The sequence below is a fragment of the Barbus barbus genome (genome assembly GCF_936440315.1).
Source record: "Barbus barbus genome assembly, chromosome: 10".
NCBI lineage: Eukaryota > Metazoa > Chordata > Actinopteri > Cypriniformes > Cyprinidae > Barbus > Barbus barbus.
In genome coordinates, this window is record NC_136738.1 from 641,085 (window position 1) to 655,737 (window position 14,653).

Genomic DNA, 14,653 nt, shown 5'->3' on the forward strand with positions numbered 1-14,653 from the left:
GTATAAAGCAGGGTTGGGTGATATACTAAATATTAACATTACATTGTGGATGAAGCAAAACTTAAATTTTAATGCAAAGTTCAATTAATCATCCATTATTCCATGGCCATGACTCAAAAATACACAACCGTTCAAAAGTTTTGGGCCAGTAAAATGATCAAAAGTAACAAAAAAGACATGTTTTCAATATTGACAATAATAAGAAATGTGTCTTGTGCAGCAAATTAGCTTATTAGAATGATTTCTGAAGGATCATGTGACTGAAGAGTGGCAAAAAATTCAGCCTTGCTATCACAGGCATAAATGACACTTTAAATATACATTTAAGTGAAAAAAAATAAATGAAATTAAATGCAGCCTGGATAACCATAAGAGTCTTCCTTCAAAAACATTTAACAAATCTTACAGACCCTACGGTAATGTGCAAACTATTTTATAAATAAAGAAATATATAAATAAATAAAATGTATATATCATAATACTATAAATATCATAAATGTATATTTATAAATATATAAGCACAGTAAAATATTAAAATGATCGGTTATCTTGCACATATTTCACGCACATGAGACGCATGCACAGCGGTCATCAGCCATCATCAAGGGCATGATCAAGGACCCACTGTACTGTGTAATCAAAGCCAAACTATTTAAGGCAGATGGTACTGCAAAAACAAAGGAGATCAAAGAAAAATGTTTCCACTTTAAAAGTGAAATGTAAATTATTCAGCATGCAACAATAATGCCACTGTTTGCAGTGATGTTCTAGTGTGCTCGACAGCAAAGTATGCTGCCTATACTTCTTCATTTCTCCTTCATGTGTCCTGGAAGAGATGATTGACAGACAGGAGTACAAAAGACGCACAAAGTCACTATGTTCAGTGAACCCTAGACCTCAGGGGCTAACATCTTATTAGAATCTAATTATGAAGATGTTCTCCCTCCTTTTACAGCTTTGTTATATAGTCAAGTACATTACAATACAACGACTGTGGACAAATCTGGCATTCATAAGGAGATGGATACTTTCAAAGTCACATGAATAAAGATTTTAGAATGGGAAGGAAATGTCAGGACTGAGGGTTCACAGCATGAATGACGCCATTAGGTTTGAATTTAGTATGCACAATAGATTTGTATGACAGCTAACCAGAGAGAGAGAGAGAGAAAGAGACAGTTGTGTTGAGTGGGAGCGGTAATAACTGTGGTATCTGTGTGTGAACAAGCTGCTGTGTGGGATTCGCTGCCAAAAGCTTCGTCACAAAATGAGTCCATCGATCTGCTGTAGTATGTGCTTCAATGAGCCATTTGATGTCCTATTAATGCTTACTGCACAACTTCTGTTTTTCCCCACAGTTCACCAGAGCAATAAACACATTAACAGACAGATGAGAGAAAACACACAAACATTTACACGTGTTATGAGCATGACATATGGTGTGCATTGAGCTAATGTCAACATAAATATGCACAACAGAATAATCGCACATGACCGAGTGCGTAATCGTGTGCCTCTCTTCAGCAGCTCCCCTGTTGGAAAATCCAGTTTAATGTGGTTTTTGGAACATGGTTACTGGTTTCTAGTTGGACCAAGTTGGCCAACATGTCATCTAAAAACCAGCTTGAGCATCATAAACTGGCATGGCCATTTTTGTTGCTTGTGCAAGATGGTGTAGAAGATAATGACCAAGCAGTACTACTACTACTAGCTTAAACCACACTTTCTGGCCAATTCAACAGAGTCAATTCAGTCAATCCCTGAAAACAGCCACCCAATCCCTCCTGCACAGACATGTGCACTTTCAATAGAGCCTAACAGGCCACTGGCTAGTACACAGAGAACATTGTGAGCGTGTTGTCTAGCTGGAAGGGGACTTGGACACAGCTAGCTAGAAAAGGGGATTACAGACAACACGTCTTCTCTCGTCTCGGTCTTGCTCTCTGGAATTTCTAATGTGAATCTCAGTCAGGTGAAGCCTGGTTTGCATACTGAAGGACCAGGCCGTAAGGACTTCACCTTGACTCCCTTTAAAATACATTAAACATTTATGTTAGAACTACCTTCTAATAAAGTTTCCAGTTTTTTAATAAACCCTTCCCGTAAGCACTTGGTGTTGATAGCATTGTTATTTTAGAATAGTTTAAATACTATTATAATAATTATTAATATTTTGAATTTTGCTTTTAATTTTAGATTTTTCAGTTTTCAGTTTTTTCTATTTCTATTATTTCTATTTACTGCAGGTTTCATTTCTTTTTTGTTCAGTTTTAATAATTTTAATACGTTTAGTCAGCTTTATTTCAATTAACAAAACATATTTTAATAGTTTTAGTTGATAATAAACTTAACTGCTTGATAGTAGAGGACTGTACCAAACTGAAAGTCATGTGTCTTTAGTAAGTGTAGTTTGTAAGAAAGCTGGAAGATGCTTACAATAAAACAGATGACTCTCTCTAAATGCTTTCAGAGGCCATTTACTGTAAACAGCCCCACATACTGAGACTTTCAAAACAGCACTTACCGATAAACATTATAAATTAGTTTATTGTAAGCAACTAAATCACTGAAAAGTTTCAACTCCACTTTTAACATCTAGTGGACTTTTTCCTGATGTCCACTTATAAGGATGTGTGCACCAAAACAGAGGCTATTTAGTGCTTCGCTCTCTCTGAAGTTTTGCTGTACCTTATAAATGTTATGATCGGTTAGACTACTAATGTAGTTCACACTTTTAAAGTGGGGTCAAAAGGAACATTTCATAGTGAAATTGTGAGCATAATCCGATTATTTCAAATTAAATCCATGTGAAAATGAGCTTTCTCTTGAAATTGCACTAATGTGAGCGCATCTTTAATCATCAGGGGCCAAATTGTTTAATACTGATTAAGCAGCGAGTAGGAAATATTAAAGTAAAGAAGATATTTCTGTGTCCATACAATGTCCGTCAGTGGCCACCAAAACAGTTTGGTAACGAACATTCTTCAAAATATATTCTTTTATTCTTCACAGAAGAAAGTATGTTTCAGTTTTAATTTGGGGTGATTCACAAGCATTAAAAGTAACTGAATTGCTGAACCGTTTCTCTTTGTGTCAAATTTACTCTTCTACTTGCAGTCAAGGTTTCAGTGGCTATTTAGTGTTACATGGCCATGCATCAAGAACCACTGGTTATATGAGCTGAAGGGAAATAGATGAGCCTTCAATCTGTCTCTATGAGGAGCTTGTCTGGTCTGCATTCACTGTAAAAAAATTGTTCCAAAAAGTTGTTTCAACTTAAAATTATTTATTACCCTGCTGACTTAATTTTTAGTTTAGTCAACTTGAAATTTTAAGTTACTCAATGTTAAGTTAAGGGACAACTGGAATATTTTAGTTGCATAAACTAGAAATTTTAAGTCAGCGGGGTAACAAATTATTTTAAGTTGAAACAACTTTTTTACAGTGTTCATGTCACCCTGATCCTTACACCACTGAAGACTGCAAATCATCACACTATTAGGCTCTGTCCCCATCTGCAGCCTGACTCTGTGGAGGTGCCCTTGGGAGACACCCTAAAATCACAGGCTGTCCCCTACTCGTCCAATCCGCCCACCCCCTGGGACTCGACCAATAACAGGGCTGAATTAACATGCCACTTGCAGCTCCTGTCCTGTTGCTGTCACCTCCCATTCCCATCAAAGCGCTGGGCCGATGTGCTTTGAGATTGAGTTACAGCCCTGTGTGTTCAGTCAGTCAGAGCGAGACAGCACTCGCGTCTGCTGTACATGCTGTCTTATGCTCAGGACGGAGCAACGGCGCTGTAATAAATTGGAAAGTAATGGACTAAAGCCAGAGATGAGGGACTGCCCCAGTCCATTTTTCTGAAATATGGCTATCCTGGAGAACAGGAGAGAGGAAACGTTCAGATTTATGGCGTTGTGTTAAAGAATAGTTCACCCAACTCCAATGTGTGACAGTAAAATTTATGTAAAAATCTCGCTTTTTATGTTAGCTCTCAAATCAAACATGGGGTTATCAAACATCTGATTTGACAGTGACATCAAACATCTTTGGTTCTCATTGCTAAAGTCTGGCACAGTTAACTTCAAGGAATAATTGACCTACACTCTAAAAAATGCTGGGTTCAGCCTGTTGGGTCATTTTATTGGGTTGTTTTTAATATTTCTACCCAGGTGCTGGGTCATTTTAACGCTGGGTTATTTTTTTCTACCTGACCGCTGGGTTGACCATGTCTCTGGTGAATCTTCTCAACGCAGCTGCTGAGAGCACGGGCTTTTTAAGCCCATGGAGAGAGCAGTTCTCAGCGCCGCCGCAGCCGATTTGGTACACTCTTTCGGGGAAATAAAGGTTTGCATACATTTTACTTCATTTATAAAGTCTTTAATGTGGTGCAAATTATATTATTTTTCACAACGCAACATAAGGACGAGATGTCGGTCAGCCGCGTCAGCGCCTGTCGTCGTTTCACGCTGGAAATGACTTTGCCTTGCATAACGTAAATGGATTTTATTCGTTATAATACTGAGTGTAATTTAATTTGATGTTAAAATGTGTTCTCTAATTTCATTACTGTTTGTTTTTGGGCAGGTTTTGGAGTCAGTGACGGCATCTCTCAGCTACGAGTGAAACGCGAGGCTGCGGTCAGCTCAGATTTAATCAACACATCGGCACAAGAATTAGCACTATTCCGGTAAAAAGCGATTATAGAGAACGGTTGAATACACATAAAAATGCTACTTCTAAATATGCCTTTTTTTAATCTCTAAAATGCTTGTTAAACGAGTTTAAATGTATGTAATATTGTAAACTATACTGTATTCACCCAAATAAATTAAATTTGTCTTGTATTTTGTCCATGGGTGTTCTTGCTTAATAAATCTGCATCTTTTGATTGTTGCTGTTGCCTATAGTAATTCTGTGTGTGATTTTTAATTCCAAGCCCATTTTAAGCCAGCAATAAAATATTTTTTAAACAATAAATGACTTAAATTAAACAACCCAGCATGGTGGGGAAAACATTTAACCAAACCAGCTGGGTCAAAATAACCCTGCATGTGTTCTGTCCAATATTTACCCAGCGCTGGGTTGCCAAATAACCCAAGTTGGGTTGTTTTTAACCCAGCATTTTTTAGAATGTAGAAATGAAAGTTCTGCCATCATTTACTCCTCTTTATGTGGTTTCTTTCTTCTGAGGAACACAAAAGAAGCTCATTTTGAAGAATGCTTTAACCAATTGGCCATATAATAAAAGTCGACAAAGTAAAGATACAGCGGGTAAAATAAGTATTGAACACAACACCATTTTTCTCAGTTAATATATTTCAAAAGGTGCTAGTATGCATGTATGGATTACTTGGGTTATTATTGACATCTGGTGAAAATTTCATGTCAACAGCACCTTTAGAAATATACTGTGAAAAATTGTGATGTGTTCAATACTAATTTTACCTGCTGTATACGTAAATACTAATCATCATATACATCAACAGAAAACATCAAATATGTAGACACAAACCCGTTATGATGGTTGGTCGTGTGATGTACAAAACCCAATAAGAAAGTTAGTCGACAACTGAAGGTTGTCACCACATTTGATAGAGTCTGCGTATAGTCTTTGATTTGAGAATGAATTGTGGTTTAAGTTTCAATCTGTTCATCATACAAGTGTCACTTCAGTCGTCTTGAGCCACCTTTACACCATCTCCAACAAACATCAGACATAATTTCTGATGGAAAGTAATACGGCTTTTTAAACTGGGGGCTGGACCATATTTGACCACCCGACTGGATATAATGTATGATTATGAACACAAACCAAGAAATACCACTATTGTTTTGCCCTACAATGAACACCAATTCTGTAAAATGGGTAGTTATAATTGTGGCCAAAATAACTTTTTTAAAACTTACATCTGCTACTAGGGGTAGAACTGTAACAATGAATTGTTTAGATTCAGTCAGGTGGAATGGATTCATTTCTCTTGTTCTTTTTGGATTTTGAAAGTTTTGGACTACATTGAATTTCATTGAGATATTCTTCAAAATATCTACTTTTGTGTTCCACAGAAGAAAGAACATCATGAGTTAGGAGCGACAAGGGTGAGTAAATGATGACAGAACTGACATTTATTTCTCTTTAAAGGTGTTGGTCATCAAGCAGATGTCAGACCTGATTACTCCACTAATGTGTTGGAGTTAGATGAGTCGATGCGACTGGCTTGTTGCTCCCTGATGCTGAGAGACCACTGAGACTTCTCTATGATAACCTTCATGACACTGACGGTATCAATGAGCGGAGCGGACGTGAGAGCCGATGCCTGCTCTGTACTCCATGACAGGGAGTTTGATGTTAAGAGGATCAGCAGCCAGCGCTCAGGGACTCCGGTAATGTGCTTAATTTTAGATGGTGATCAGCTCATAGGGCATATTTAAGGATTTCTGCAGGGAAGCAGAGTCATGCATGCCCTGTTTTAGAGAGCAAGGCAACCATGAGCATGACATTGGTGAGTCATTTGTCTAATAGGGTTGAACTACATGCATATGTACGTCCATGGTGTAAAATGTTTGAAGAAATTATCATATTAGGACAGACACTATTTAATTTTATATAAACAAATAAACAAATAGTTTTTTAAAATCACCCAAAAATGAAACTTCTGTTATGTCATTCTAAACCTGTATGACTTAGAAATGAGTTAGTAGAAAGTCATACAGGTTTGGAACGACACGAGGGTGAGTAAATTACAGAATTTTCATTTTTGGGTAAACCATCTCTTTACAGTCTTCGATCGCACATTATGTTCGCAAATCCAATTTTCAGAGTTTTCTTGTTAAATGAAATGTTTTGGAAAAACAGGTTTTTATCGGCTGAACGAATAACACCCAGGTACAAAACACAACATCTGGGAGTAAATTGTCCATAAAACCATTCTTATGTTAATTTTGTTATGTTAATTTACATAAGATTGAATTTATGCAACAGTATATGCAAATATGTTCATGTTTCACGACTGAGGCCTATTGAAAGCATTGTACAGTACTTCTATCACTCACACCCTCGTTTTTTTCATGTCGCATTAAATATAAAATATACTTAGACTATTTTCCAAAGTTTTCAAATGTTTTCTTTTGGCTACATTCACACTGCAACTGAATGTGGCTCAAATGTGTTTTTCCACATGTGAGAAAACAACTTGCTTTTTCCTTACCAAATTAAATCAATCTCAGTGAATAATTAGCCAATATGATTTTAAAGGGGTCATCGGATGTGATATGCACTTGATATGCATGTTGTTAGAACTGAAATGTGTGTTGGCAGTGTGTGTACAAAACCACCCTATAATGATAAATATCCACCAAGTGGTTTATATTTAATCTCTATCATTACCCCTTTTTCATATCAAGCCATTCTCAGATGCCTGTCGGTGTCGGCCCCTCCCACGATTGTTTGATTGACACTAGTGTTTTAACTTACACCCGCCCTGAGTGAGCTGTAACAGTCCTCCATTGTTTCACCGCCGGAGCAGATGTAGACAAGAATGACTCCTAAGTGATTGAGGTGTTCTGTTGTTGGATGTAATAATGAACACAGCAGTCGTCATTTACTCCCGACATCAGAGCTGCTGAAGATACAGTGGATTACGTTTGTTTCTGTAGGGAATGCGCTCCCCAATCTACTTAAATGCATCTATCTTTGCGCGTGATCCAGCTTCACCTCCAGAAGGAGTGAGTGTAAGGCTTTTTTAATTAATCTTTGCTAATCGCCTTTCCTAATAATGTCCTAATTAGCAAGTTTCATGAAGTTTACTGTCTCTCAGAGCGGCTCGCAAGAGAGGGGCGGGGTCAGCATAGCTCATTTGCATTTAAAGCGACATGCAACAAAATGGCTTGCTGTAAATAGAGCTGATTTTGACAGGGTAAAAAGGGTGTTGTTTTACACTACGATTGAGAAATTAACCAAACTATGACTTTTCATTAAGACCCTAAAGAATCATATCAACTTGTGGAAAATGCGCATCTGATTATCCCTTTAAAGTAAAGCAATTAACCTCTAAAAGATGTTGCGACAAACCCCCAAACAACTCTCACTCACCTGTGGGCTGAACTTTGACAGACGTCTTCTCCGACTCTTTCCGGGTCATGGCGTACCAGGAGCGATCCGGGTCCTGGATCCATTCCGAGGCCTCGCAGTAGAACTCTCCCTGGTCTGTGGGCTGCAGCTTGTAGATGGTGAGACGGTAGGAAGTGGCGCTGGTCTTGTCCAGACGCAGGTCTCCTGAAGACAGACGCTGGCGGTACTGTCCACCCGACCGTAGAACAAAGTCCCGTGACAGGGTGACCAGGTCACGTGGACCAGAATTGGGGTCATCAGAGGGTCGCAGGAACCAGCCCACAGAAACGTGAGTGTGCTGGGATGTCTGGCGTGTGACCTCACAGCTCAGCTGTAGCGTGTCTCCCTCCACTTTCGAGAGAGTTTGAGCAGTGGCTGTCACCGTCAGAGTGTCCGGGATCACTGCGGAGGAAACCGGGGCATGAGGTTAGTTCGAGAGTAGAGTTCATGAACAACAAAACACACCCTTAAAGGCATTCAGGCCTTGTCCCATTAACATTTAAAAAGGATTTTCTCCTGCAGGGCGGTTCAATCTCAACCCTTTTATTAACTTATAGCCTCAAGAAAAAAACATGCCTCTTTTTGTCCTCGACAACCCCTCACTCTTCTTATTCTCCCTCTGTCAGCCTCTGGGTCCTTAAAGATAGCAATATAAATAGATAGTGATATTAATTAAAAAAATATATATTTATTATTATTATTATTTTTAGCTTTTTTATTTAAGGTTTACCTTTAGTATGTTTAGTATATCAATTTAAACATTTCTTTTATTTACTTGCCACTATATATATATAGTTTTACAATACAGCAACAACATTGATCCCTACTAGCTGCACACACTCAATTTCGTTTAACATTGTATTCCAGAATGTGTCAGACTGAAATGTAAGCTCACACTGTTATTCTCAGCATTTGCATGAGAGAAGCTACAGGTGTACCAAATATAATATTTTCATATTAACTTACAGCACATCTGGTTTAAGGCACATCTATTTAAATATAAATGTAACACTGTCTAGAGTACTATAGGGTTTGTAAGAGGACACTAAGTATGCATTTGTTTACTTGCCTTTAGCGTGTTTCTGGCCCTTATGGGTTTAGTCTACACAGTTTTCCTCTTTCTCTTGTGTACAGTGCCATAGGCTCACACAACATGCTGCAGATGCACATGGATATGTTTGCATGAAGCTGGGGAAGCATGAAAGCAGTGCAGACCCGTTACTGCAGATAAACCAAACATACAAACAGAGATTTCTTTTTTTCATGGACAGCTTGCTATGTGAACGTGCGGCCCGAACCCACACTCACTCACACACTCCAGCTGAGCAGCAGGGCATTCCAGCACATCTCTGACACCACGCTACCATCCTTTAGTGCCGAGCCACCACAACATGATATTCTGCATCCAATTACCGCTAGACGTCTCCGCATGGTGCTAACACTGATTAGCACCAGTCAGATCTTCAGCCTGGGAACGGTGTCTCACAGGCAGCTAACAAAAAACTGCTCTGACATCACTGCGCGAGAAATGGATTTTTGTGACAAACCAAAATCCTGGAAATAAACCTGTGCGACATCTTGAAAACTGCAGCCACAATATTTATTTGAATGAGGCGCTGACAGCTGACAGTGTCTCCAATGCCTCAAGTTTCCTTCTCCAGGACACTTTAAGAAAAAAAACTGAAAAAAACACAAATATAGCAGATATAGCACACCTAAATATAGCAGGCCTTTAGCAAAAATAAAAGTAACTTTATAGTTATTTAAGCATGACTATTTGTAGATTACGATCAAACCTTTTCCTCAACTGTAGCAGAGATGAAAATTTATTTAAATGACTTCCCAAAAATAAGTGTGGCCATAAAAGTATAACAAAACTATGTGCTTATGGATGGATCTTACATCACTGGCTCAGCTCCAGGCTGATCATAGGAGTGGCATGGAAATGTGATCCTGCTGGCAGTGTGTGATGAGCTGCATCTGCTGCTTTCTGCACCTTGTCACCGCTTCCATGAGTCCAGCACTGGAGCAGGTCCAATGTAAATGCATCCAGCCAGTGTTTGGAGTAGCATGTAATGAAATGTTCCTGGTGCACTGTGCACCTTGCTAAAATGGTTTTCATATGGTTTGATGCATGTACCAGGCTTATGATTGCTTGACAACAATCAGGCTGAAGTATATCTAATGAAGATCAAACAATTAAAGGGTTAAAGTGACATTAACTGTCTGCCTGAGATTGGAACGCATTCCTGTAGCTTAACATGCTAGCACATGGATGGTGTTAGCGATGACAAAGTTATGGGTTTAATATGCAGTGAATGCATTAATTGCTTAAACACATAGGCCTAGGCCTAATTTGTAAGTCGTATTATAAAAAAGTAGGAATGCACATTTCTACAGTTTCTACTGTTTGATGTTATAGCCCATAACTGATAAATGGCTGAAGTTATATATTATTTTGTTTAAATAAATTTAAATAAACTAAAATTAAAATGCTATAGTACAAGTGAATATATGTATCACAACATCATAATGTACTGTATAAAACAAAAACTGATTCTCACTCATGGGCTCCTTGTGTAAAATTTCTATTATTAATTTAATTTTATTGCTGGGTGTTTTATTTTACTGCATGTTGGGGTGTCATTAATTGGGGGTAATAATATTGGCAATAACTATAATATAATATATATATATTAGTACTGACTGATAACCAATATGATAGACATATAGAGTGTACATAGACAAAAAGTGCCTGCCAAAAGCATAAAAGCAAAGCCTAATACGATCACTAATGCGATTATACATTCAGCTACAGTAGCAATAAGAGAACAGTACACTCAGCTCCATTTAACACATTACAGCACATGCTTTTCTTAAAAAAATAATAAATAAAACTGCAGAATGAGCAACTTGGTTCAGCATGGGACACTTGATGACATTATAATCTTAAACAGAGGCCTTCAAACTCTCTAAAAATGAGCCTTTATAGAGAGCTGTATAAAGCCTTTATGAATCAATCAGCCTCTCTCTCTCTCTCTCTCTCTCTGTGTGTGTGCGAAAGGCCCTGAATAAATGAAAACCTATTGAACTGAGCGAGCGGACTCACACATACACTCCTTCGACGTTTCTGCGCTGAGAAAATGAATCCTCTTGGTTTACCTGCACAGGCATTGAGGACATCTGCGGACGAGAGCTCAATTATTCAACTTCATGTTTGCTCACAGATTACCACTCCTGAGCTGGAGCGCACAAGCCACACAAAAGGTACGCGACGCTAATGAAACAACAGCGAGCGGGGTGGGGACACGGCTTATATAAAACTAATGAAATGGGAGAAAGACTGCGTGAGGGAGAGATGAGTGACGGAGGAGGAACAGCAGGCGGCAGCGATGCAAATGAAACAAGGGGTAAGAAATGAAAGAACCAGAGGAAAGACGGCACTGTTTAACTGCAGGTTACTTCAGCGTCGCTTTGAAGAAGCACAGATGTTAGACACAGAGACAGAAAGTGAGAATAAAGAAGCAAAATATAGTGAAATGAGGCTGAAAGGGAGGGCTGAGAGACTGAGGCAGCGGCCCTCCGCTGGGTTTTTTAATAAGAAAGCCCAAGGTGACGAACAACCACCTCACGGATCACAACCGAGGTGGGGAAACACGAGGATAAAAATAGAGGGACTTTCCATTTGGGCATCTGATTATTCTTCCATCTGTTGTGTGCATCTCGAAGAGTAGATGATGGTGTAGGAGTGTGAAAGAGCTCAAGCGCCTTTGTGGAGGAGTGCGAGTGTGTGTTGGTATGTAGGCGAGGACCTGAGGGACAATCTTCACTACTGTAGAGCCACGTACACCCCCGCACTCATCGCTGGCTTCATACAACCATCATGCATTATGATGCAAGTAATGGGAAAACTCAATAAGGGTTCTTCATCTTAGCATAAACGCATGCTAAACAAACAAGAAACCCAGAGTCTCCGGAGGAAACACGATCGATACTGAAATATCAGATATCATATTCTACAGAAACACGCTCGTTACCATAACAACTACTCAACAAGGACCCTGGCTGTTTCCATGCCAACATTAAATCCTCAACTTGTAATGTCAAAGATATTGATGGCATCAAACTACTGGCTCTCCAAGTTAAGTTACCAAATCAGGCCTGAAGCGCAAAGCTAGTGCTAGTCTAATGCTATTAGCACTCAATTCACAAGCACACCAGGGCTGACGGAGAAATAGAGCGCTCTCAGTCGGTGATGGTTGTTTAACACTACCGTAATTTGCTTGAGATCAAAATTGGTCATGTCCTTCTGGTATAAGAAGTCAACGGATGTGAGGTATGGAAAATACACACTTTTATAGATAATTCAGCCAGGTATATATTTTATATTTTTTTAAGTGTACTTTGGACTAGCTTGATGGAAGACAGACAAAAGATAAAATTATTCATAATAAATAAATTATGAATGAGGCATCAGTGCATGCCTCACATTACATAATGCGAGTTAAAAATAAATGAAACACTTTTACATTATAAATGCTACTGGATGAGCCATGTTCAAAGCCGTTAAACAGCCACTATATGCACATTTAGTTGAATTCTATATTAAATGTGCAAAATTGTGCCATTGTCAACAATGGTGTGTGACGTTTAAGTAATTACGTCATTCCCATTACAATCAACAAATCTGTCTTTGATTTTGCTTTTTAAAGCCTGTGAGACTACGGTTTAAAAGTTTCAAATGATAATTAAACAAATATGGAATATAGGTTATTGTTCAACAATTTAGGGTCAGTAATTTAAAAAAAAGAAATTAATACTTTTATTCAGAATGGACAAATTAAATTTATAAAATGTGACCGTAAAAAGATTTCTATTTCAAATAAATGCTGTTCTTGAACTTTCTAATCATCAAAAATAATTAAATAATAATGCATCACAGTTTCCACAAAAGATAATGACATGATTTCTGAAGGATCATGTGACATTAAAGACTTAAAGGAACGCTCCACTTTTTTCCACTTAAAAGGAAAACTCCAAGAGTTTAACAGTTGAGTTTTCCCATTTTTGAATCCATTCAGCCGATCTCCGGGTCTGGCGGTAGCACTTTTAGCGTAGCTTAGCATAGATCATTGAATCGGATTAGACCATTAGCATCTCGCTCAAAAATGATCAAAGAGTTTCGATAATTTTCCTATTTAAAGCTTGACTCTTCTGTAGTTACATCGTGTACCAAGACCGACGGAAAATGAAAAGTTGTGATTTTCTAGGGCGATGTGGCTAGGAACTATACTCTCATTCCGGCGTAATAATCAAGGAACTCTGCTGCTATATCATGGGTGCAGCAGGCGCATTGATATTACACAGCGCCTGAAAGTAGTCCCACGGTTATGATATAGCTGGGGACTACTTTCAGGCGCTGCGTCATATCATTGTGCCTGCTGCACCCTAATCGCGTTTCTAGCCTAAGACTAATCTAACCTAGCCTAATCGCGTTTCGAGGGGGGTCCACCGGTAAAAATCGCATTCCGGGGAGTAAAATACAAATTTTTTGGAGGGGTTCCCCTGGTAAGATTCACACTCCAGGGGCTAAATATCACATTTTTGGAGGAAAACCGCAGACTTGGCAACACTGTAGCGTGCCAACTTGATGCATCCTCTGAAGACTGCTTAGATGTGTTCGACTTGAAGCAGCGCTGCTAGACCGATCGCTGTGTGTCGTCAAAGTACCGCGAGAGCTATAAGAGAGCGGACGTCTCTTATGCTTTCTCTCGCCGTACTTTGATGTCATACACTGATCGATCTTCAAGTTGAACACACCTCTTTACTCTCGTGTGTCACGTGAAAGTGTAATCGCAGCCACTGCGGTTGAAAAATCGTGTTTATCGCAAATGCAATTAATCGTTCAGCCCTAATTGTCATAGCACTGATGTCAGGCATCTCAGATTCTGTGACCACTATCTGGACCGGTTTAGGGCTGACATGCTGGTGTAATGCCAGGGGCACAAACTTGGAAATGAGATGCAGCCTGCAGGGCAAGATGATGATTCTAGATCTGGCTTGCACTTGGTTTGAGATCTCTGTTCAGACCATTCTTATCCCACTGGTCTGTGCCATCTATTAACTTGAAAGCAATCAGACGAGCAAAATTCACTAAAGTTTGCAGCCGAACCTTGTTAAATTTTATGTAAATTCCCTGACCTGAGCAGATGGCATGACTCAGGTGCCCCAAAGACTCCTTCTTATTCCAGCTGCCCACTTCGCAACTTAAAATAACAGCTAAAGAAGTGCTGGGGAAATTCTACCAACCCTCACTTGTGAGTCTGTTACACTCATCACAGAACCACAACAGGGGTGATAAATTAATTAACAACTTTTGACATTCTCACTATTGCCTCATTGTGTCAGCAAATCAAATTGAATCTCACCAAAATAAGAGCCGACCGCCATGCAAGCGTATGGACAACATGGTTTGTAAGTTCACTTCAGTCTGAATCGGAGGTGAAAAGAGCTCACTAGTCACTTTTTGAAAGATTATGA

General features: G+C 39.0%; 1 protein-coding gene across 1 annotated transcript in view; it reads right to left on the bottom strand.

Moving 5' to 3' along the window:
* LOC306875755 (immunoglobulin superfamily member 3-like) overlaps window positions 1-14,653 on the bottom strand; it is a 149,016-nt gene that overhangs the window by 50,147 nt on the left and 84,216 nt on the right. The window contains exon 3 of the mRNA XM_079426474.1: window positions 8,096-8,515. Coding sequence (XP_079282600.1) covers window positions 8,096-8,515 — 420 coding nt within the window. The remainder of the gene's footprint in view (window positions 1-8,095; window positions 8,516-14,653) is intronic.